Below are 22,772 nucleotides of genomic sequence, written 5' to 3' on the forward strand. Positions count from 1 at the left end.
AAATGTCAACTCGGCCTCACATGTCATTGCAGTTTATCGTTCGGTTTTGGTGAATCTCACAGCAAGTTGTTCAATGGAGTGGTTGAGATGCATCGTGGCGCACAAAACGGCGGTAAAAATTGATGGTGCCGGGAAATCGTCGCAACTCTCGAGCTGTTGAAGACTCTGGAAAGTATGACGGCCATATAGCTTAGGCGTTGATGGTGTAATCCAGGAATTGGACCTCAGCTGCTCTATGTAGGCACATCGACGGGTAGGTAAGTAATCTATGTGAACATAAGCGAGTAAAAGCTTGATGTTAGGAGTTTCGCCCTCGAACTTGACTTCACCAAGACATCATCCATGTAAACATAGCAAAAGTCAAGCTTGTGCGTGGCATTGTCCATGAACCACTGAAATGCACTGTCCAAAAGGCATAGTCCAAAAGCTGCAGTCAGGAACCGAGCAACTGCTACAGTCGCAGGTTCGAATCCTGCCTCGGGCATGGATGTGTGTGATGTCCTTAGGTTAGTTAGGTTTAACTAGTTCTAAGTTCTAGGCGACTGATGACCTCAGAAATTAAGTCGGATAGTGCTCAGAGCCATTTGAACCATAGTCCAAAAGGTATTCTGATAAATTAAAAGTGTCTGAACAGGATACAGACATCAGATTTATCTATATCCACTGGAGCAACAGGTATCTGATAGAATGTGCATACCAAGTCTAACATGGAGAAGAGGCTTTTTCCATGGATGATGAATGCAAAGTGTTTGATGTGCAGTATCAGATAACAGTCAGGGATAGTCCTGGTGTTGAGCTGTCTATAACCCCCACAAGGGGGCCATCCATTATTCTTCTTCAAGTCGATGTGGACTGGAGTTGCCCAATTACTATTCAACACAGGGCAGATGACTTGTATGAGATTAAAGGGGAACTTCGGCTTTGCTACATTCAGAGTCTCTGGTGTTAAATGACAGGGTCCAAATGTGGTCAGTATACAGGGTTTTTATGTTGACCACCCTAAATAACTGTTTCTCAAGATGCAAATTTCAAAATGTTTCAAACAAATGTTCTTTAGCTGTCAAGGGGACATCAATTATCATGATTGCCTTCGTTGTAGCTTTGTTTTTTACAAAGATATGAACAGCGGTATGACCTTCTTAAATGGCACCCTGTATTTTTTATTCAGTAATTCATTTCCTCTCCTGAAGATCTATTCAAAAATGTATCACAGTGTACCATTCACTGAAACACAACGTTATTAATTAAATAACCCAACAGAGACTTTGAACCTGGCGTCATAAACTCGTCCAATTACTGGAGTTGTCAGAAAACAAATGAAAGCCCAGTAAAAACATAACACAAAATTGACTTTGTCTCACCTGTACCATTGCCCAGGAGTAGAACATTCAAAGGTGCTCAAAGTGGTGACCCTGGACACCGATACATTGGTGCACTCGTTGAATGAAAGAATTATTTACTGCTTCTAGTGTTGCCTGCTGAGGAGAATCACAAGCAAGCACAATATGTTCCTGCATGTCCTCTGGAGTTTGAATATCGCGATAGACAACGTCTTCAATGCAGTCCAGAGGATTTAAATCAGGAGACCTAGCAGGCCAAGTAACAGTTCTTCCTCGACCAATCCATCTGGCAGGATACCTTTGGTTCAGAATATGATGTGCATGCAAGGCATTACGAGCTGGACATCCATTGTGTTGATACCACATAAGCATTCTGGTTCTTAGCGGCACTTCATCCAGAAGAGGAAAAAGCATTCATCTGAGGAAGTTGGCACACACTGTGCCGTTTAGACTACCATTGATGAAATAAGGGCCAATAAGGCATCCCACACCAGACGTTAACTCTCCATTGACACTGATGTTCCACCTGTCTAAGCCATTGTGGGTTGTTGCTGGACCAATAATGCTTGTTCCTTGCATTTACGTGTCCTTTGTTTGAGAAGGAACATTTATTGGTAAATAGAACACTGGAGAAGAAGTTCAGGCTGGCGAGGATTTGCTGCTGAGCCCACTGACAGAACTGCACACGATTCTGGCAATCATTCCCTTGCAATTCTTGATGTAGGTGTACATGGTAAGTATGGAACTGGTGATGTGTGCGAATACGATGTACACTGGTTTTAGGAATGCCAATCTTGTGTTCAAGCTGTCGTGTGCTCACATGTGGATTCATAGCAACGGAAGCAAGAACAGTAACTTCAGGAGCTTCGTCTGTGCGAGTGCTACGACGATTGCGTTGTTGTGGGTTGAAACTTCCCGTTTCGTGAAGCGTCGCAACAGGACGAGAAAACATCTGTCGGGAAGGTGGGTTCTTGTCAGGATATCGCTCTCTGTACAATTCCGCTGCCTGCATAGCATTTCGCCCACCTTCAACAACAAAACAATAAAGGAAACGTTATGTCGATGCAGTTTGTAGGAAGGATAGCCTTTACTGTATGGCTACTCTACACAATAGGATTTAAAAGGGCTAAACTATTTTACTAAACGTACCTGTACATAAGAAAACAGTGTTGCAATTACTGTTCTGCTAACTTACATTCCCCACAGATGAGTAGCATTTCTACCTCCTCTTCATTGGTATATCTTCTACTCACACAACTCTTCAATTGACAAAGGTTGAAGGAATGACAAGTGTGCATTTTTCTTATGTTTACATTTGTTATCTGTCAACATCAGCACTTGGATATGTTCTATTACCCCAAGTACCTGCACTAAGCACTGGGAGCATCAACATCAATGTTGTGTTATGTAGTGAATAATGTGTTCTTTCATTGAATGGTACACTGTGATACATTTTTGAATAAGCCTTCAGGAGAGGGAATGAATCACCAAACAAAAAATACAGGGTGCCATTTAAAAAAGTCATACTGCTGTTCATATCTTCTTAAAAAACAAAGCCACAACGAAATCAATCATGCTGACTGATGTCCCCCTGACGGCTAAAGAACATCTGCTTGAAACATTTTGTAATTTGCATCTGGACAAATAGTTATTTAGGGTGGTCAAGATAAATGGGACACTTTGTATAATGCAACTTCCAATGCTGAAACATTGCTAGTAGACGTGTAGTTGCTGAGTGGTTTCGGGGAACTGCTTCAGTAGTTCTAAAAATAGAGAATCACCTGCAGTCGTCCACACTGAATATCAACTACACAGTGTTTACATCCATGACTAACTACTGAGCGAGGTGGCGCAGTGGTTAGCACACTGGACTCGCATTCGGGAGGACGACGGTTCAATCCCGTCTCTGGCCATCCTGATTTAGGTTTTCCGTGATTTCGCTAAATCACTTCTGGCAAATGCCAGGATGGTTCCTTTGAAAGGGCACGGCCGATTTCCATCCCCATCCTTCCCTCACCCAAGCTTGCACTCCGTCTCTAATGACATCGTTGTCGACGGGATGTTAAACACTAATATCCTCCTCCTCCATGACTAACTAAGATGGTAGCAGTGTCAAGGAGGCAATGATGACAAGTTGGGTAGGAATTGATAGAATGACAAAAAGTCTGCCCCGAGAATAGCTTGAACCAAATCTGCCACAATAAATTGCCACTCGAACTTTCGACAGAGGCCTCGATTCAGTATCAATCTGGCACGACCATATATCAGAATGATGGAACTACTGGTGGCCAAAAGGCAGCAGCAATCACTATAATTACGATATAGCTGGGCAAATGGATATACTGACATATCAGCACCTGAGTCCACTAAGAATTGGAGCTTTGTGTAATGTTCTGTGATGAATAGTCAATGGCTACCAACTGGGGAGCCAACCGCCATCATCACTGACTGTCAGAAGCATTTGCCATACCACTTGGGAGACTGCATTTCCACGCCTATGAACCGAACCATCTGTGGTACCAACAGACTCTCACAGTGGAAGGCAAGTGGCTGCGCTTCTTGATAATTGGTGACGATATGACTGGCGACTGGAACACTATGTCTGCAAGCAGCAGCTTATGCAATAAGATTGGCAAGTTGTGCCTTGCTTCAGGCTGTGGGCAAATAGCTGAAACATGTCTGGATGGGTACATTTCCGCAGTGCGATCTGCTGTTAGTGCGAACATGTCGAGATCACCAGTGTACAACATCAGTATCTTCTGTACATTGGGTGGAAGGTGCGACACCAGATATTCCATAAGCTGTGCTCATCAACGGTGTTACTTGCTTTAGTCCACAGGCGGCACAATAACTACGGAGGAGTGTGATCGCCAAGACCCTCAGTACAGAGTAACTTCTCTAACCAATTCGTCTCAGACTGTTATAGGCGGATGATCAAGACATTCCTTATGGTCCTGTAACGATCAGTGCTTGGCAGCGAAAATATAGCTGGGCTTTGTGTCGTCAGTACAGGAAGCACAGACTGACTCTCTAGTTGCGCAAACCACAAAACCAGTTTCTGTTGCGAGAGTGGTGGTGGCTTAGCCATAACACGGTTGTTAACTGCACTCATACGCAGGTCAGCATTTGGTGATGATGTTGCATTGCAAAGTTATGGTGGTGATATTCGCCGAAGACACTTGGTATGGTTGATGCAGATGTTTTGCATGTAGCGTGCAACATCGTATTGTATGGGCCATTGCTTAACATCGGATATCACATCGGGGTCACCATAATGTTGTGGGTTTAAACAGATTAAGTTTATTTTCAACATAAAACACCATAACTACATCTTGACATTTTTCAGTCCAAGCAAATTACATATAAACAACAACAGAATAAATTTCCTTTACTTTATGTCTATGGTCACAAATTTTTTGTCTGCAGACCATCGGTTTTGGTCTATAATGACGATATTCAGATTTGTTTTACAAAAACATGTTCTAATATAGTGGACTACAGTAGTGCTGTTGACAAGATGACTCTTGCATATGCTGTTATTTATATATATTTGACGATGCTGGTGCTGATTTTGTGTTTAACATTTGATGATGCCACTATGACTACAGTATATTAGGACATGTTTTTATAAAAAGATCTGCAGATTGTCATTATAGACCGAAACCAGTAGCCTGAAGACAAAAGATTTGTGACCATTGATGTAAAGTAAAGGAAATTTACTCTGGCTATAACCGGATCACTGTTTTATTCGCGACCATGTCGCAGCTTGTAGAACAACAGAATACTTCTGAAAAGCAAGTAATAAATGTATGTCAGAGTTTATATGATATGAAGTGTACGCTTTGTGTTTGGCTCACGTTTGTCACTATGTTACATGATTGATCACTTCAGACTATAATCAGAACTCTGAGTGCACCTGTAAACGAAGCAATAAAATGACGCAATCTGGGGTTTATTTACTGAAACACTTTCACCAGAAGCTAATGATTGTTGCAATTGACATGGCCAACGACAGCTTCAAGTTTCTGAAGCCTTGTCAATTCCCCTTATCGTACATCCAGATTACCAAGGTGGTTATAGGTTTTTGTAGATAAAATGATCGTCTAAATGTACACATCAGCAATTCTTTTTAAAGATTTCATAGGTGACTACATGAGTACCTACAAATATTAAGTAAAATATACTGATATGTGCATTCCTGACAACGCAAAATTAAAGTTGAAAGGGGAGTAAAGTAGTTTATTTCTGCATTAGTACTCCAAATTCAATGTTTAAAGATATCATAGCTGAATATACATGCAGTGGTAGGTGTAAAGTTCAATTAAAATTGTAACTGAAATTCTTGTTCTGATTATGCAAAATGGAAAAAAACATGGCCTAAACATTTGTAGTTCTAGGGAAAAATTAAGCAAAAACAAAGAAAAAGGCTTTATGTGATATTGCTAAAAATTTATGTTAGAAAGAATGCTTCTAGGTATGGAAGGTAAACCGATAAATTTCATACAATTTAGCCTTGTGTCTCCCCGAAAACGTCACCTCAGTGGCGAAATTCTTAATATATCTTACAGTGAAATGATTAAAAAGGTTTGTTTTACGTATACTGCGAGCTATTACAGTTGACTCTTCGATTTTACCTAAAACAGGAACAAAGCGATCGGCTGTTTTGCCGTGATGTATACCATGCTCGAAGAACGACAACTGACGTTAATTTTTTTTTTAACTGTCTGATGTGAGTATTCATACACGAAAGTATACCATTCCAAAGTACATACTCAGAACTGTCAATTCAAATGCTTCTCCGGCTGGAGTCTGCACCAATAATTTTCATACAATATTGCTCTGTTCCTCGTAAAAACTGTGACCTCGGTGCCGAAACACCTAATATAAGTAGTATATCTGGAAGTGAGGTGTTACATAGGTCTTATTGTGTGTCTACTCAGAGTTACTACTACTGACACTGCGATCTAATCTGAAACAGGAATAAAACGATCGGCTGTTTTGCCACGATGTACATCTGGCTTGAAGAGTGAGAGCTGGCGATAAAAAAATATTTATCAACTGTCTGATTATCGATGTACGTTCACAAAGGCTTACTATTTCAAAGCACATACTCAGAACTGTCACTTAACGCAGTAACAATATGAGGGTACGTTTAACACAGGGCCTTTTTGGAGAAATCGACTTCGAGGACTCCCGAGCTAGCGATCTGGTATGCCCACTGGCTTCAACTGACGTCTGTGCTCGGCATAGATAACCCCACTTCCCCCGTATTCTAACCTCCTTGATGAGTACCTTCGCTTGCGATACAAATTCTGTGTTGTTATTGTTGATGAATATAACATCTTTGACCGTTGGTAGTCGTCGGGTATCTGTGGTCGCCGTTCTCGTTTGTCAACATCTATGATGTGTATGGTCTCTTCTGCTGGAATTGTCGATGAGAAGATGGCGGATGAAATGCGGTGTGATTGTATTGCTAGCATATGCAGTAGATATTGTTTGTTTATTGTGACGAGTATGCGCTGTTTTAAATAACTGTTAGCATAGAAGCTTTCTTAAGAGTAAGCAGCTCTTATTGTATTCGCTTCGAGGAAATATATAAATTATACGTCGGCATTGCCATCTAGAATTTCCTGGATAGTGAAGCATTGCAAGTTCACGTGAATTCTCAACATGGATGAAGAGTGGGGTACGTAACATTAGCTGTCGCTGTGTCTTTACTTAAGGAAAGAATTTTTTTTGAAAGATTTTATTTAAATTCTAGAAGCCGAGAACTTCGATGTGAAACAGATTAGGCCGACGACAACTGTGAAACTCAATAAGTGGGAAGGCGAGGATGAAGATGAAGATGTGAAGGTGCGTAATTAATTCACAGTGTGGATCTTCTTGTCGTTTTGCGTCCACATTTATATACTTGTACTCGTCCATATGGTAGCGGAGATCTGAATATTTCGTGCGCGCTCAAGAACATGAAATGTGCCAGCTGTGTGGTTGACCCAATTGGCAGCGCCGAATACATCTTCGTTTATTTTTCGGTATAGATTTTTAAGATATGTAATGCTAAATGCCCAGAAGAATTACTGGAGTTTAGTTAACCAACTTCGTGTTGGAGAAAGCCTCCTGACTGTCAGTTTTTGTTTTCTATTCCGTATATAGTTATTAGATGCCTTCATTGTGATGGTGATAATGCAGAGTTTGTTCGTGAACATTATTTGCTATTTTTCACAATTGTATTCCGTGCAGTTGAGTGGGGAACCCAATATTTTCACATTGAGTTAGTGAGTGTAACCTCGGATAGACTTTTTGTAGGCATGTGCAAATACACTTCTTCTATTCATGTGATTAGGAATTTTAGTTAACGTATTTCATCACAAATTGAGTTTATAAGTGTGTGGGTGTGCAGTCAGCTCATCCTTTGAAAGAATTAATAAAGAGTGGAAGGATTTGTGAATCATATAGTATGTCTTTTGTAGTGAACCTCTTTGCAGTACACTTGAATGTCGTGTTTGTGCCCATTACATTTTGTAGCCTTTTTGTGGTGAGGAGATAGATATATTTTTTCCATTCTATAAACTGGTGCTATTGCATTGCAGACAACCCATTTTTACATCAATTTTGAGTGATATCAGTTTGTCATTTTTTTATTCATCTAGTGTACTATGTTTCCTCAAGTAATGCTGTTAATGTCTCCGTCTAATATGTTTCAGCTTGTTTCTCACAGACAACATTTTCCGTACGCTCAGTGTTTTCATACAACAGGATGACAAGAAGAGAGTTTAAATAGTTTGTACCTTTTGGCACATATGTGCTTTTAGGGTTTCTGATTCCTTGTAAGTTCCGATCTGCTGATTTTACATTTTGTATGTTTCTTTTCCAGAATTTGTGAATGAAATATACTTTCCCTAGATATGTTTCTGCCAACTTTGTGCACACAATTGCCACACAGTCTTGTCCTAACTTGCCACAGTAGGGGAATAAAAGCACTTAGAAATGTTCAGAATCCAATCATATGTAGAAATTAATTTGCGATGTGAGTGTAAAATGACTCGTTCCACATCATTAAGGTCTATTGTGCAAAAGTATCCATGGAACATGAAACCAACCAACCTAATTGGTTTCTGCCTTTTTTTTGTGGGAAGTCCTCTAAAAAAAATACAGCAACAGATGGGCTAAGATTGAGCATGAGAAGCACTGTTTGCATACTAGTGGCAGAAGATAGGAAATCATTGGTCCCACTTTTTCTTGTAACTGCCAGCAGTTGGGTTTGTACTGGTATTTAGGAAGAAATAATGACGACATAGAAATGGGCATGAAGCTTACAATAATTTCTTTCATTGTTGACATTTCTCTATGAAAAACAAATGTGTAGCCCTCTTTAATAGACCTGGAACTGATTTTGGGTGATGGTATATTGCTTGTAACTTGGTGAATTCAGCAATGTGGAGTTGCTGAATGGGGCTGATCTTTATTACCTATCTATTAAGATCTAGCTGTCCGCAGCCCGTGGTCTTGCGGTAGCATTCTCGCTTCCTGTGCATGGGGTCCCGGGTTCGATTCCTGGCAGGGTCAGGGATTTTCTCTGCCTCTTGGTGACTGGGTGTTGTGTGTTCTTCATCATCATCATTGACGCACGCAAGTCGTCAAAGTGGCATCAACTAAAAAGAACTTGCAATACGGCTGCCGAACTTCCCCGCATGGGGCCTCCCGGCCAACAATGCCATATCATTTCATTTCAAGATCTAGCTCAGCCGAAATAGTGTAACTTCATTTTGAATATCACCCTAATGATGTTAGATTGTCAACTCTGCACTCACGATAAAAAACCTTTGGCTACCTGGCATGAATTAGTTGCACTAAGATTAAACAGGCTCGTGGTCTGTTCTGTAACTTATACATCTCTAATTGTACTCTTGGGCAAATGTTACTACTCCCACAGTTATTCTGTAGAGTAGCAGTTGCTTATTAATCCAGCTGACAATGGGTTTGAGTGGTGTTTCTGTAAGTGACAGAACACACAACTTTCCAAATATGGTTCTAATTGTGGCAAGGGTAGAGATACGTGTATAAAAGTTTAAAAAGGAAGGTGAAGGAATACTTGACAGGCTGCAAACACCGAGGAGGTACATTGCTCCAGAAAACATTTAGTACAGTCTGCACAGTCATTTAGTAAACACACTAAGAGTTTACCAAGTATTGGATGAGATTTGTGATTGGATTTAAGATGTCCTTGTGGATAGAACATAACATATTCTTAGCAGAAGAAAATCAGTGTTTATGGTAATTTTGGGACTGTTACGGGACTGCCACTGTGTTCAATTTATATTAATGATCAAGAGGACAACATTGGAGGCTTTATGAAGTTGCTCAGACAATGCTGATGTTTGTAATGCCACAGGAATAGCGAAATGTAGGGCGACTTGTAGACGATTGATGTTTGGACAGGGGGCAGCAGTTGACCCTGAGGCAGATAGATCCACTTGTGTTCGATTACACTATTGGCGGCAGATCACTGGGAAACAGTGACTACCAGAAAATATGTGGAAATAACCATCTGGCGCTACAGTCTGGAACCACAAGACCGCTACGGTCGCAGGTTCGAATCCTGCCTCGGGCATGGATGTTTGTGATGTCCTTAGGTTAGTTAGGTTTAACTAGTTCTAAGTTCTAGGGGACTAATGACCTCAGCAGTTGAGTCCCATAGTGCTCAGAGCCATTTTTTTTAACCATCTGGAATGACCACGTAAGACAAATAATGGGAAAAGCATATACCAGGCTGAAATTTATTGGCTGAATCATAAGAAAATGGATAAACAGCTATATTAGATACTGGTCTTCGGATTTGACTTGTGCCAAAGGAAATGAGACAAATGTCATAAACATATGGCAACTGTAATGTGCCATCAGTGGCAGTTTTTTCAGATGGGCTTAGGTACAGATCTGGATGGGTGACCATCCGGGCCACCATGAGCTGTTGCAGTTTTTTGGGGTGCACTCAGCCTCGTGTTGCCAACTGAGGAGCTACTCGACCGAATAGTTGCGGCTCCGGTCAAAGAAAACAATCGTAATGACTGGGAGAGCGGTGTGCTGACTACACCCTCTCCTATCCGCATCCTCAACGGAGGATGACACAGCAGTCGGATGGTCCCTATGGGCCACTTGTAGTATGAAGACGGAGTGCTTTAGGTACAGATCAATCTCTGACCAGTAACGGGTTTTTTGCCGGCTGACAACCAGACTTGGAAAATGTGCACCATAAGATATCACAGCAGCCATTAACATAAGGTCATTTGTCAAAGCCGGCGACAATTATTGAATGTTCCTTTGACTTACAAAACACGTGGTTAAATTGCTCTTGAGCATTGTTCATTAGTCTGGAATGCTTACCAAGGGGTTTGTTTTGCCACAGGATTTGTTCATCTGTGAGATAGCAGTAGATGTTCAATGGACAGCACTAACAGACACAAGAGACAGGGTATGCATCATGGGGATGTTTACTGTTGAAATTTCAAGAGCATATGTCCCAGGAAGATTTAGGTAATATATTACTTTCTCCCCTGTGTGTCTCATGAATGGCCAGAGAAATTACAGCTCATACATAGGTTTATTGTCCATCATCCTTCCACCCAACTATTCACAAATGAAATGGGGAAGGGGAGACAAGATTGTTGAACCAGAAGTTCCTTCCACAAGAAGCTGTAAGGTGCTTGTTGACTGTAAAAGAAAAGAAAATAGTGTATCAGGGTCTGTGCTGTGAGTGTAGGGATGACCATTAGGTGTATAGTGAGGAATTTCTTCTCAAAGTATCAGATAATGTGCATTTTTGTCAGTTTGTGATCAGTGCAGTAAATACAGTAAGAGTTTACCAAGTATTGGATAAGATTTTTGATTGGATTCAGTGACCATATCATGGTAGAATGTGAACCTTACAGATGTTGCAAATCAAGTTGTGCGTTGTGACCTGTGCCAGTTATTCTTTGAAATTTTGTTGGAGGTGGCTATAAATATTATTCTCACAAAATATCTCTGATGTGTGACAATGTATCACCAAGATGTCATATATCTTCCCTGAGATGAATTTTTGGAATGATCTATAATGTGTGCAATGACTACAGTATCCTCTGTCTAATTTGAGGCTCGAAGGCCCAACAAAAAATTCAGATAATGAGATTTCAGTTCAGTGTCTGACGTTCAAGCTAGAACCATGAAAAAGTTGAACTAAAATTCTAAGTTAAAGAATGGTAGTTCTATTTCAGTAACACAAGTGTTTCTGTACAAGTGGAAGTATAAAGTAACCATTCAAAATAAACTTCAATTTTTGTACTGGTCTAATTTTTTAAATCCATTTTAACATTTCAAATGGAAGGCACACACAAATTTCTATGAACACATTTTTCCATGCTGAAGAATTAGTACATCAGTGCTTGCATTTTCACCACAGATCTCAAAAATGGAGGTATGTCTCTTTTTTAAGGTAAGTTCAACACCCAGGTGAATAGTGAATGGCTCAGGCTTTTTGAAGCACATAACCCCCAGTGGGTATGTTTTTGTCTTCTGTGTTGACTAAGTCATTTCAGTAAACATCCTGCAAGAAGTGTAAACTCATGTTCCTGGGTCTGGTTCCTCTCTCCTTATGGTGCTTTTTCAGGGATCTTTTCTTTTCCACTTTAGAGTGGTGGACAGTGCGGGTGACAGAATAGACACCTTCCAATACATGCTCCCCCCCCCCCCCCCCCCCCCCCCTTACACACACACACTCACACTTAGTAGCCCACTTCTTTTTTGCAAAGACAGAATACTTCTTTGCGGTAATTTTCCAATGTGTTGTGGTAAGTGATGTATTTGCTTACAAAGCAAAGGTGTGTCAAGAGGAGATGAATGATGAAACAATTCAAACTACCAAGTATTACATAGCTGCTGCAATCGGATATGGAGTTTCTTGTGGCGTGATCTTGAATTATCAAGTGTACCAAAACACCCAAGATTTCTTTGGTTTATTGAGGTTTTTTCAAATGAATTTACAAGTAGTTTGATGTATCATGATTCAGCAAACCACTATGAAGTGCATGACAGAGGATACTGCGCATTGTACCACCCAGTAATTCCACATCAAGTGGACTAGAGGTTCCCACTAAACCGTTTCTGAATCTAATAAAATTTTATGGAAGGTTCCACAATGTCTAGGATGAATATGTTCAAAGTTTCAGGTCAATGTCTCCTTTTTGATTCCATTTCTACAGCCTTTCATAGATTGTCGGGGTTAGCAGCACCGGCGTGTGTGCTGAAGTACCAACTTTGGGTAAATTTTAAGAAACATACTCCTAACTTTCAAGCCAATGCTTTTGTATACTTAAACAATGTTTCGTGCTGAATAAGAATATATTAATGAGGGTCGACAGAAGCGTCCGATTCAACGCGTCGGCTTTGACCCGTGACGTAAGGGTTTGGTTTGAGTGTGGCTGTCTCCAGTTCTGTTTTATCTTATTTTATTTATCTTTCTGATCTGTTCATTCTATCCCGTGAGATTTTTTTTTTTTTTTTTTTTTAAAGACAAAAAACACTAATCAGCTACTGAAGCATCTTTATCTTCTATGGGTTGCAGGGGTTACGACCCCTGGGGAGGTGGGTGAGTATTCATGCATGGCTGTCTTCACTTACACGTTGTAGCTACGCAAGGCGTCTAAATTTGTTTATATTTAGTTTGCCCCCCACCCAAAACACCCCATTTCCCGTGCTTGTCCCGTTAGTGTCATTAGGCTTCTTGTGGAAAGTGTGTGTGTTTGTTTTTGTTTCCGCCATATTTGTGACGTCATGGGTTAAAGCAGACGGGTGGGATCGGACGCTTCCGTATTTCCTTAATGATTAGATTTTTAAATACATCTGTTGATAGCTACACTTCAGGAATTGCAGAAAATTTGTTGTGTTACTTGGAGAACCTGTCTTTAACCAGCTGTAAATCATATTTTCATGGACAGATTCAGTGAAGAATTGGTAATAAGATAAATGACCATGCTGTCATTTTGTGCTTTTTGTTCAGTAGTGTCTGTTCTTCTCTATCAAAATATAATATGTGCAAAATTGATGAAAATGTTTTGGGTGCCAAATTTAGGATATTTTTGGAGGATGATAACTCAACAGTAAGTTCTGTAGTGTCTCTTTATCTTGCTGTATCTTGAAAGAATACTGTTTGTTTCAGAAACTGTATAGTTTACTTTTATACTTGTGCCTACTTATGGTTGAGCAACTTCGCTCAAATGTTATTACTTCTCATTCATAGTCTATACTAGAATGTTATGTTGAGTAAACAGGAAGTAAAATCAGTGAAAGCTGTTTTTATGTCAATAAAAATGCAAGTGTAGTTATGTGCAAGTCAAATTAAAGCAATAAGCAGCAGTAAAATAAATGAAAATCCATGTCTACCTTTGATGAAATCCCCGTCCGAAGAAAATAAATTTTCGTAAATCCTTCCTTTAAAGAAATTTTATACAACATTATTTGACACATTGAAAACATGGTTAAAATACCACCTAAACATTTTCTCTCAGTGTTGATCCCCCCTCCCTCCCTCTCCCCCCTCTCCCCCCCCCCTCTCCCCCCTCCCTCCCTCTCATTTTATGAAAGGCTTTTAAAACTTAGATCTGGACCTGACTAAGAAGATACCCAGATAGGTTCATATCATAACACACTGCTGACGACAGAATTTCGGATTCTACAAAATACCTGCTGTAATCCATTTTGGAAACAGTAACATAAATTGGAGAAGGTTTTACAGCCAATAGACATTTCTCATGATAAGTTAAAACTGTTGACTACTAAAGTTTTCAAATTGGCCAGAACCTACATACCATTTGGAGATAAGAATTTGCTCACAAGCAACTCTAGCCGGGGTGAGCAAGAATAAATGTCTATTAATTATACAGCTGTAGTTGATGCTTGTTACGCAGTGAATACTTCAGTAGCAACTATTAGAGATGCATGGACAAATGGACGTTTGGGTATAGCCCTGAGTCGTGCACGGATAGCCATATGGTAAGTGGAAAATATGGATTCGAGTCCCAGTTCAGCACAGATTTTCATTGTCATTATTCTACAGCTGATGATTGTCCTTATTCACAATTGCGACTTTATTTACTGTGTTTCATAATGGCTGTAGTCGCCTAGGTGCCTGTTACTATGGACATGCATGCCTGTCCGAAGGATCTTTGCACTGCCATATTGTCGTACCAATTTGCCTTTAATGCTTCAACAGAATAGCAGAAGGGAATCCATCGGTTACATAAGGCAAAAAGTTCAAGAAGCAGAAGTTTCCATCACCAGGGCTATAGCAGAAGCAGCTGCTGCTGCTGGTGTGAGCTCCACTAATGTTTTGAAGCAAATGATGAAGCAGTGCCAGAAATGTAGGGATACTGACATTTTAATTAATGAACTAAAAACTAAAGTGCATCATTCAGGTAATTCCAACAAAGTTCAAACATTAACCCTGGCTTGTAGCAGCTGAAGTACCAAACAAACAGCAAAAAAATTTAGCGTTTGAGCGAGAATGGTGAAGCAGGCAAGGAAAGTAAAGATGGAGACTGTAGCTTTGCAGTACCTGTAAAACAGGAGGGAAAAACACTCAAGATCTGACATAAAGTCTTTGGGTTCTTTGAAGAGGATTGCTTTTCTCAGCTGTGCTCAGATAAAAATAATTATACAGCATTCAGAATCGATGCTGAAAAAGTTCAAAAGCAGAAATGCTTCCAACTTTGTAACTTGAAAGAGATGTTCATAGCTTATTGTGAGAAACATTGCAGTGAATCGGACTTCCCAGAATCTTGTAAACTCAGGTCAAAGTGACGTATTAGTTAGTGCTGTATGTGTAATGCATCAAAATGCCGAGCTGATGTTGGCTGCAACATCTATCGAAGATGATGACTACAAGGAGCTAATCAAGAAAACTGTGTGCTATTTGGAATCAAAAGACTATATGCTGCATTGCAGTGAACAGTGTCCTGGAAAACCTGAGCTCGAATCTTATGTTGATAGATGTTTTCAAAGAATATATCCAACAGAAATGACAAGGATGTGCTAGAGACACGTCATGCAACTATAGATAAGGAACTTAGTTCAAAAAATTCATGGCCTGACAAGCCACCATTTTGTTTCAAAGCATCAACGACCAAATCTAAAGCCCTTGAAAGAAAATCTTGAAGGTATTGAAATGATCATTTTGATGGATCTTACTGAGAATTCTTCATTTGCCATGCTAGGTGCTGTTCAAAAGTTTCATTGGGAGAACAGCCAAGCCTCATTACATCCCTTTTCGGTTTATGTTGGTGGTAAAGAAGTACAGAAATATCAGTTGTCTGTCTGTATTGGTAGTGACGGTCTTCGTCATGATACCATTGTAGATCTTTTGTTCATAATGAGACTGGTTAAACATTTGAAGGTAATGTTAGGAGCAACTAAACACATTTACTACTTTATTGATGGAGCTGCTACCTGGTACAGCAATTTTAGCAATTTATTTTTATATGAAAAGAACTTTGGTATTTCAGCTGAGTGGAATTGTTTTGGAACCAGTCATGGAAAATCTCCTTGTGATGAAATTGGAGGAACAGCTAAAAGACTGGCAGCTCATGCTAGTTTGAAGAGGTCTTTGGATAGCAAAAAGTTGACATCACGTGGTCATTTCAAGTTCTGCAGTGACAACATTTCAGGCATCATTATTTATTCTTCACAGAAAGAAATTGAACAGAGTTTGATTGGGAAAGGTGGTTTGCTAAAGAGCACACAGTTGCTTGGAAAAGATAATCACAAATTCAGTTTCATTAGCTTAAAAAAGAGCAGCATAAGAAAAGTTTCAAGTGGTGTCTGTCAATTAATGACTGTAGAAGATGAAGAAATTACAGCTGTTTCAATTACAACTTTACAACCCTGGTGGTATTGTGCTTGTATGTATGACAGTGCGAGGTGGGTGGGAAATGTATGTAAAGTTTCATTAAAACAAAAAGATGCCTTGGTCATCTTTATGCCCGTCATGGTCCTGAATGTTCCTCCCACTGGCCATCTACTAAGGATACTTGCTGGGTTGCAGAGCAACACACATTTAAAATCATAAAAGTACTCTCAAAATCTGGGCAGCAGTACAATTTCTCAGGATATGAACAAGACTGTTGATAATTTAATCAGTCTGTAGTGGGAATGAATTATTCAAGTTGTATAGAGGACTTAAAGTTCTAACTTTGAATTTCATTTGTTTTCTTACTGCTTATTGCTTGAAGTTGATTTGTACATAACTGACTGTGCTTTTGATGACATAAAATCAGTTTTCACTTATTTTACTTCATGTCTGCTCCGTCGCATTCTAGTATGTACATTGTGTATGACAAGTAATAACTTTGAGCACCTGTAAGCAGGCATAGGGCTAAAACCATACAGCATCTGAAACTTAAGAAATAATCTTTTTAGATACAGTAAGATAAAAATACTGAACATATAGCTGAGATATAGTCCCAAAATTTGGCACCCAAAAAGAGTTCATAAATTTTGCACATAGTAACTTTCAACAGAGGAGGACGAAGGCTAATGTACAAAAAGCACAAATTGACAGCATGGCCATGTGTCACTTTGCCAATTCTTGGCTCAATCTGTATGTAAAATTAAGATTTATGTCTGGTTAAAGATAGACTCTCCAAGTAACACAGTTATGTCATTTTTGAAGTAATACAGCTATCACCAGATACGTCTAAAAATCTAATCAGTAATATATTCTTATTCAGCACAAAGAGTTGTTTAAGTATACAAAAGCTGTGATTTGTAAGTTAAGGGTACCTTTTATAAAACTTGCTGAAATTGCTAGTTTAGCACATGTGGAGGTAGTGTAAACTAGAGACCACTTCAGAGAGATTGTAGAAATGGAGTCAAAGGAGGTACCGATCTGAAACTTTGTGCAGATCCCTTCAAGACTTTGTTAAACCTACTCAGTAAATTTCATTGGATTCAGAAATGGTCAAGTGGGAACCATGTCTGAAATTGGTCCACTTGATGCAGAATGACCCCCACAGTATGTGGGTTTCATCCTGTTGCATTTGTGGATGGAATGTGACAAGCTGCTTAAATGTGTCTGTGCCCACTGTAATTAGACTAATCTTCATGGACCCTGTGGGAATGGAATAAAGAGGTTGAAGGCTATTCCTAGATTCCTCGCTTAGTTATGGTTCTTGCCACTCTGCAAGAGTCTTTCATGAGATTTTACATCTACCTTTATGTCTTTGCTGCTTCAGATCTCTCAGCATTTCTGTGATACTCTCCTGTGGGACAAACAGACCTGTGGCCATCCTTACCATTCTTTGTGTATGTTCGATATCCCTTTTGTTGGTATGACTCCCATGCACTTTAATTATATTTCAGGATGGGTTACGTGAGTGTTTTGTAAGCAATATTTTTTACAGGTGTGATTTATCACCACATAAATTCCATATGCTTGAGCTGTTGGAGTAGCTGTTAAGAAAGCAACAGTTATATGATGACTGAGCCATGCATGTGGATTTTGATAAGATAACCTCTAATGTGATGTAAAAAATAATTTTATGTAACAGAAGAAGAGAGATGTTTTAATGTCCCTTCCATAGATTCTAAGTTATATGAGACTCAAGGAAAAGAAGGTTAATATCAAACTGTTCAAAAATGTTTATACACTGAAGTCAATAAGATAATTGTATGACACTTCATTCAAAGCCAGCATAACTGCAGTGAAGATGTGCAAATGTTCGATTTATGTGATACCGAAGTTATTTTATGTTGTTAATAATATAGACAAGTGGGGGTGGGAGTTGGCCATCAAGAAAAACTTTAGGTTCTGTTAAATTGTGTTTTATTAGTAGCTAATATGTTTTATGGTTGCTGGCAACACTTGGAAGTTGTGTGTCCCTGAGTTACTTTACTAACTATGTATGCAGATATTGTTATTTTAGTATCATTTCCGAGTACTAAGCTTTTGGTATGAAAAAGATAAATCCTGTTAAGGAATAAATATATTGACAGCATTCAGTAGTTTCTAGTTCCAGTTCCTTTAACAGGTCTCTGCAGGCTATCCTTGAATTCAGATCAAAACTAGTGTGACATGCTTTTGTACTCGGAAAACTTAAGCTTGGTTGAATTAGAAAGTCAAAGCTCAAACTCTATGCATCTTTCATGTATGAAAGTTGTCTGTGAGCTGTCTGTGTGCTGTCTGTTGTATAAAGGAGCTTCTAAAATTTTCTTGCAATCAAAGAATTACACATTTTTAATTCTTGCATCTTGTTTCTATTATCTCTTCGTATGCTCAACCAAATGTCATGACTCAGTAAACACTCTACTCCTTTACAAACATGTGAATGGCCATGATGTCACCAAAACAGAGGAAAGTTATACAGCATAGCTGCTGATTTTTTTCAATTACTTTAATTTTTGCAAGAAGGATTTTATAATGTCTCTGATAAATTGTACAACGTAGTCGCATATGTCAATAAGATTTGATTTTTTAATAAAAATTTTGAAAATGTAATTGTAAGGGATTATTGTGTAACTCATCTTAAAATAATGCACATGTGTTATTCTTGTAAGTCTGCTTCTTCAGTAATACAGGCATTATTGAACACCAGTAAAGTACAAATAACTTGCAGAATGTAATAGATCATGATTCTTCTTGAAACGAAACGAAGTCTTCTGAAGGCCGATACCTCTTAGCCATCAAAGTTCACTAAAAACTCAAATGTTAGTGCTGGGAAACCCTGTACATTTGTCCTAGTGAAAGCACTCGAAGTACGGTCCACACTCGGTGTACACAGATGCTGTCTGTTTCCTCGCAGAAAGAACAACATGCAGTTGGAGCATGGTGACAGTGACACATTGGGGAAATAGAAATTTCCATGTGCAAAGCCAAACATCGATGGCAGGGAATAGCCAAGTATCATAAAAGCTGTAAATAAGTCCACTGGAGAGTATGTTGTACACATCAGTGAGCTGAGACAAATGAGGCAGAGGCGATGCGCAGCAGTCCCTAAACTTGCTGCTGCTGCTGTTTACCCATGTGTCTTTGGCACTGGCAAATGTATCACTTTGCAATACATGTAGATCTCATTGGATGTACGTGTAATTATATTGATTGATCCATCAATATGTCTGACAGGATTACAAGAGTTTTCTAACAAATATACCTCACTTATTCACCTGCTACAGAGAAATGAACTGTGACAGAACTGATTTAGATTGATAAAACCACTCTCGTCTGAGTTATGCTAAACCTTTCGCTCTGATAATTATAGATAAACTACTTGACCCCAATTATTGTAGTTCAAAATACCTCAGAGTTCCATACAAAACGCATTATAAATGGCAGTCTGTCAGCACACTAACACAATCACAGAACATTGTTTTTATTACAAACATAATCATTAGTGATAAAATATTCTAACAGAAAAGAAAAAAAGGCCTTTTTCGGAAGCCATTATATAAGAAATAATATGTATTGGAAATTATAATAGTTTCATACAGAAATTGCCAGTGAGCTGTTCATATTGTGTTCCTCACATGATGCTGCTACATTTGGTTTGGCAGTCCACCATGTCTGTTTCAAGTTTGAACCATAGGTTTCACCTCTTTGCAGTCTCTTAATTTCCATATTTCTCCAGATTACCTACAACAGTTCAACATCACGTTAGAACCAGTACCACTTACACAAACAAATGTTCCAGACCTCGGAGATGTGTGTGGTCTGCAGGCAAGAGTAAATAAATTAAAGAAAAAGTCTTAATATGTGAGAAAACAGAAACATTTGCGATAGTATTATCACGTAAAATGTAATTGTAATGTATCAGCACCTTTTCTCTAATGTGGACAGTATTAGTTTCATCACCACCTAAATGATATTTTTATGTCAGTTGCGTTCAAATGTTATTTAAGTAACAAGCTAAGCAAGCCGTTCCCCAATTGTATAATTTGGTCAGTCATGGTTTCCATCATTGATTTGTTTCTTGCGCACAAGACATAGATATGTATAATTTGCTGAATCATGTGGTACAGTAAATAAAAACAGTCAGAATTAATCGTTTTCAGTGAAACAAACAGTTGATGTTAAGAAGATGCAGGTCTGGGCTTGACATCCACACTTTAACTTACAGTGAAATCTTACTGTTTTAAGCTGTTAACTGTGAAAATGGTTATGTTCCCTTTTTTATTCAGGAAGTTGTTATACACAGACAACCTTAAACTTATGTATACTACTACATTGTGCATCTTTATTTTTTTAAATGGCATACATAGTTAACTTCAATATTCTTCCAGTTACGGATTTATTAGGTAAGGACTTTTGAAGTCTCTCATCAATTTGTTGCATTGTTAATACTGGTTACAGCAGATCCAACATAAATTAACATCTATAGGCTCGCATAATCTTTATACCACTATTTGTACTTTATGTTACAAAACTTATCTCTGTGTAACATCTTTACAACATAAACAGAACCTGTTACCATGTATGTAAAACTAATATCTATAAACAGGATGTATACGACCCGGGAGATCCGGTAAAAACTCGGGAATTTTTTCATCTGTGAGAAAATCGGGATAAACTGGGAATTTTTCGGAATTCCAGGAATTTTTCGGAATTCCAGGAATTTTTCATTGTTTTAGTTTTCAGTTAAATTTATGTGATTTTGATGGGTAAGAACCAATACTCTAACAAAGGATATTACTGTATCCCGTTTCTGCAGTATAATAGTGCAGCAACAAAACATGAACAGAAGAAAAAAACGAAAATAAAACCTAAGTCGCAAAAGAATACGCCATATACAACAATAAAACACAGTGCTCATACAAGCAGTTTGCCAACTGCAAAGTGTGTCAAAGGCTTTGGGAAGACTATGCAATGCTTCCTAACAACAAATTGTCTCCGATGAGCGTGACGCCACAACTGTTTACTTTAGATTTGTTTGAGCAGTTGCGGGCCAGCCCTTGTGCGTGTGCAGTTGTGTCACATATGAGAAGTACCTTTCCCCGCTTCTCGCTTCAGACGTGTGGCTGGGCGCTACTATCTAATATTGCCCCGGTTCGGAAATATCGAAGATCCGGGGCTGATTCACAGAGCAGTCTGAGTTCTAGTGGGGAGTCTCCACGTGATCCGTGTTTACGTTTAGTGATTTTGCTGTTTCCTCTTCATTTATTGCTCTCACATTAAATGAAAACAAAACGGATATCTATGACCGTGAGCTATCAAATGAATTAAAATATGTTCTCATAATTACGGAAGGCTAAAATATGTTATTAGTTTCAGGTTTTATCTCCACTTTTCTGACAGTCAGGCATTAATCGCCTTGCAGAACAATGAAGTTATTTTTGTCGGTTTGCTAAAGAAATTTGGCTTTTATTAATCTTTTCCGCTGGGGCAGTCAATTTATTTGAAATGGAGTGTTTAAATCCATACTATGGGCTAGTTTCAACTGTTCACTGCATTTCAAAAGTGCATGTTTTCATCTTCTAGAACGTATGGCATTATGCCATAATAAAGAACCAAACATGAGATAATACAGTACCGGTACTCAATAAAATTTACGTCCGAATCTGGACATACGAATGTGCACTTTAAGCCGAATTACGCATTGTAGTATGGTTCACGAAATTCCGATGTTCTTGGAGTATCCTCTGATATCTTGTTTCTTTTATGACACAGTGTAAGATCTTTTAATGTTTTACACTTACAAACATATGGGCTTCATGCATCATCGTAGATGCGCAAGCGCGGTGACGCCTGTTTCTGGCACTCTCTGCAATTACTGAAACGAACCTATTTCTAACAGGTCACGGGAAAATATTTCGAATGGTTGTTTGAAAAGCATTACTTTCAAAGTAAATTTCCTTTTATACAAGATGAATTATGTGCGAGAATGTACGATGAATTTCTTGACTCATTTAAAAATCAAGTCTTTTGAGGACGTACATTCAGAAAAATTTCGAGCTCAGAAGATCATACATTTATGTCTTTATTAAAAATTTTACTGACGCATTTGTGTGTTGTACCTTAAAGTGTAACACGCGCAAAAAAATCAACATTATATGTTAAAGCGTAGCTTCTCTTGCAGCTTACGAATCTCAGAGACCAATATTGTATGTGAAAGTTTTGCTTTTCTTGTAGTAACGCTGTGTATGTTAATTTAAACCATTAACTTTTCCTATTTGTGTGTACGCGCTACTTAACACTGATATTGCTATTGGCTGACTACATCACGTATCCTACGCTAGAAGATCCACTGTCATTCGCTGGCGAGATCATGTGACGAGCTAGGACTGGCTACAAAAGCGCATTGCACTCTTGATTTCAATGCTTCGGAAAGTAACATGCGGCGTTTGGTTGAATTTAAATTTACACTTTCATAATATGCAGCGTACATGTTGCTGCACATCAAAGAACTTTCCAAAACA

General features: G+C 38.9%; 1 protein-coding gene across 1 annotated transcript in view; it reads left to right on the forward strand.

Annotated features, from left to right (window-relative positions):
* The first annotated feature begins 6,751 nt into the window (after nucleotides 1-6,751).
* The window catches only part of LOC124798270 (eukaryotic translation initiation factor 3 subunit J), a 65,663-nt gene continuing 49,642 nt past the window's right edge, over nucleotides 6,752-22,772 (forward strand). Inside the window, exons 1-2 of the mRNA XM_047261594.1 lie at nucleotides 6,752-7,026; nucleotides 7,102-7,193. Coding sequence (XP_047117550.1) covers nucleotides 7,011-7,026; nucleotides 7,102-7,193 — 108 coding nt within the window. The 5' untranslated portion in view covers nucleotides 6,752-7,010. The remainder of the gene's footprint in view (nucleotides 7,027-7,101; nucleotides 7,194-22,772) is intronic.

This window comes from Schistocerca piceifrons, chromosome 5, assembly GCF_021461385.2.
Source record: "Schistocerca piceifrons isolate TAMUIC-IGC-003096 chromosome 5, iqSchPice1.1, whole genome shotgun sequence".
Taxonomy (NCBI): Eukaryota; Metazoa; Arthropoda; class Insecta; order Orthoptera; family Acrididae; genus Schistocerca; species Schistocerca piceifrons.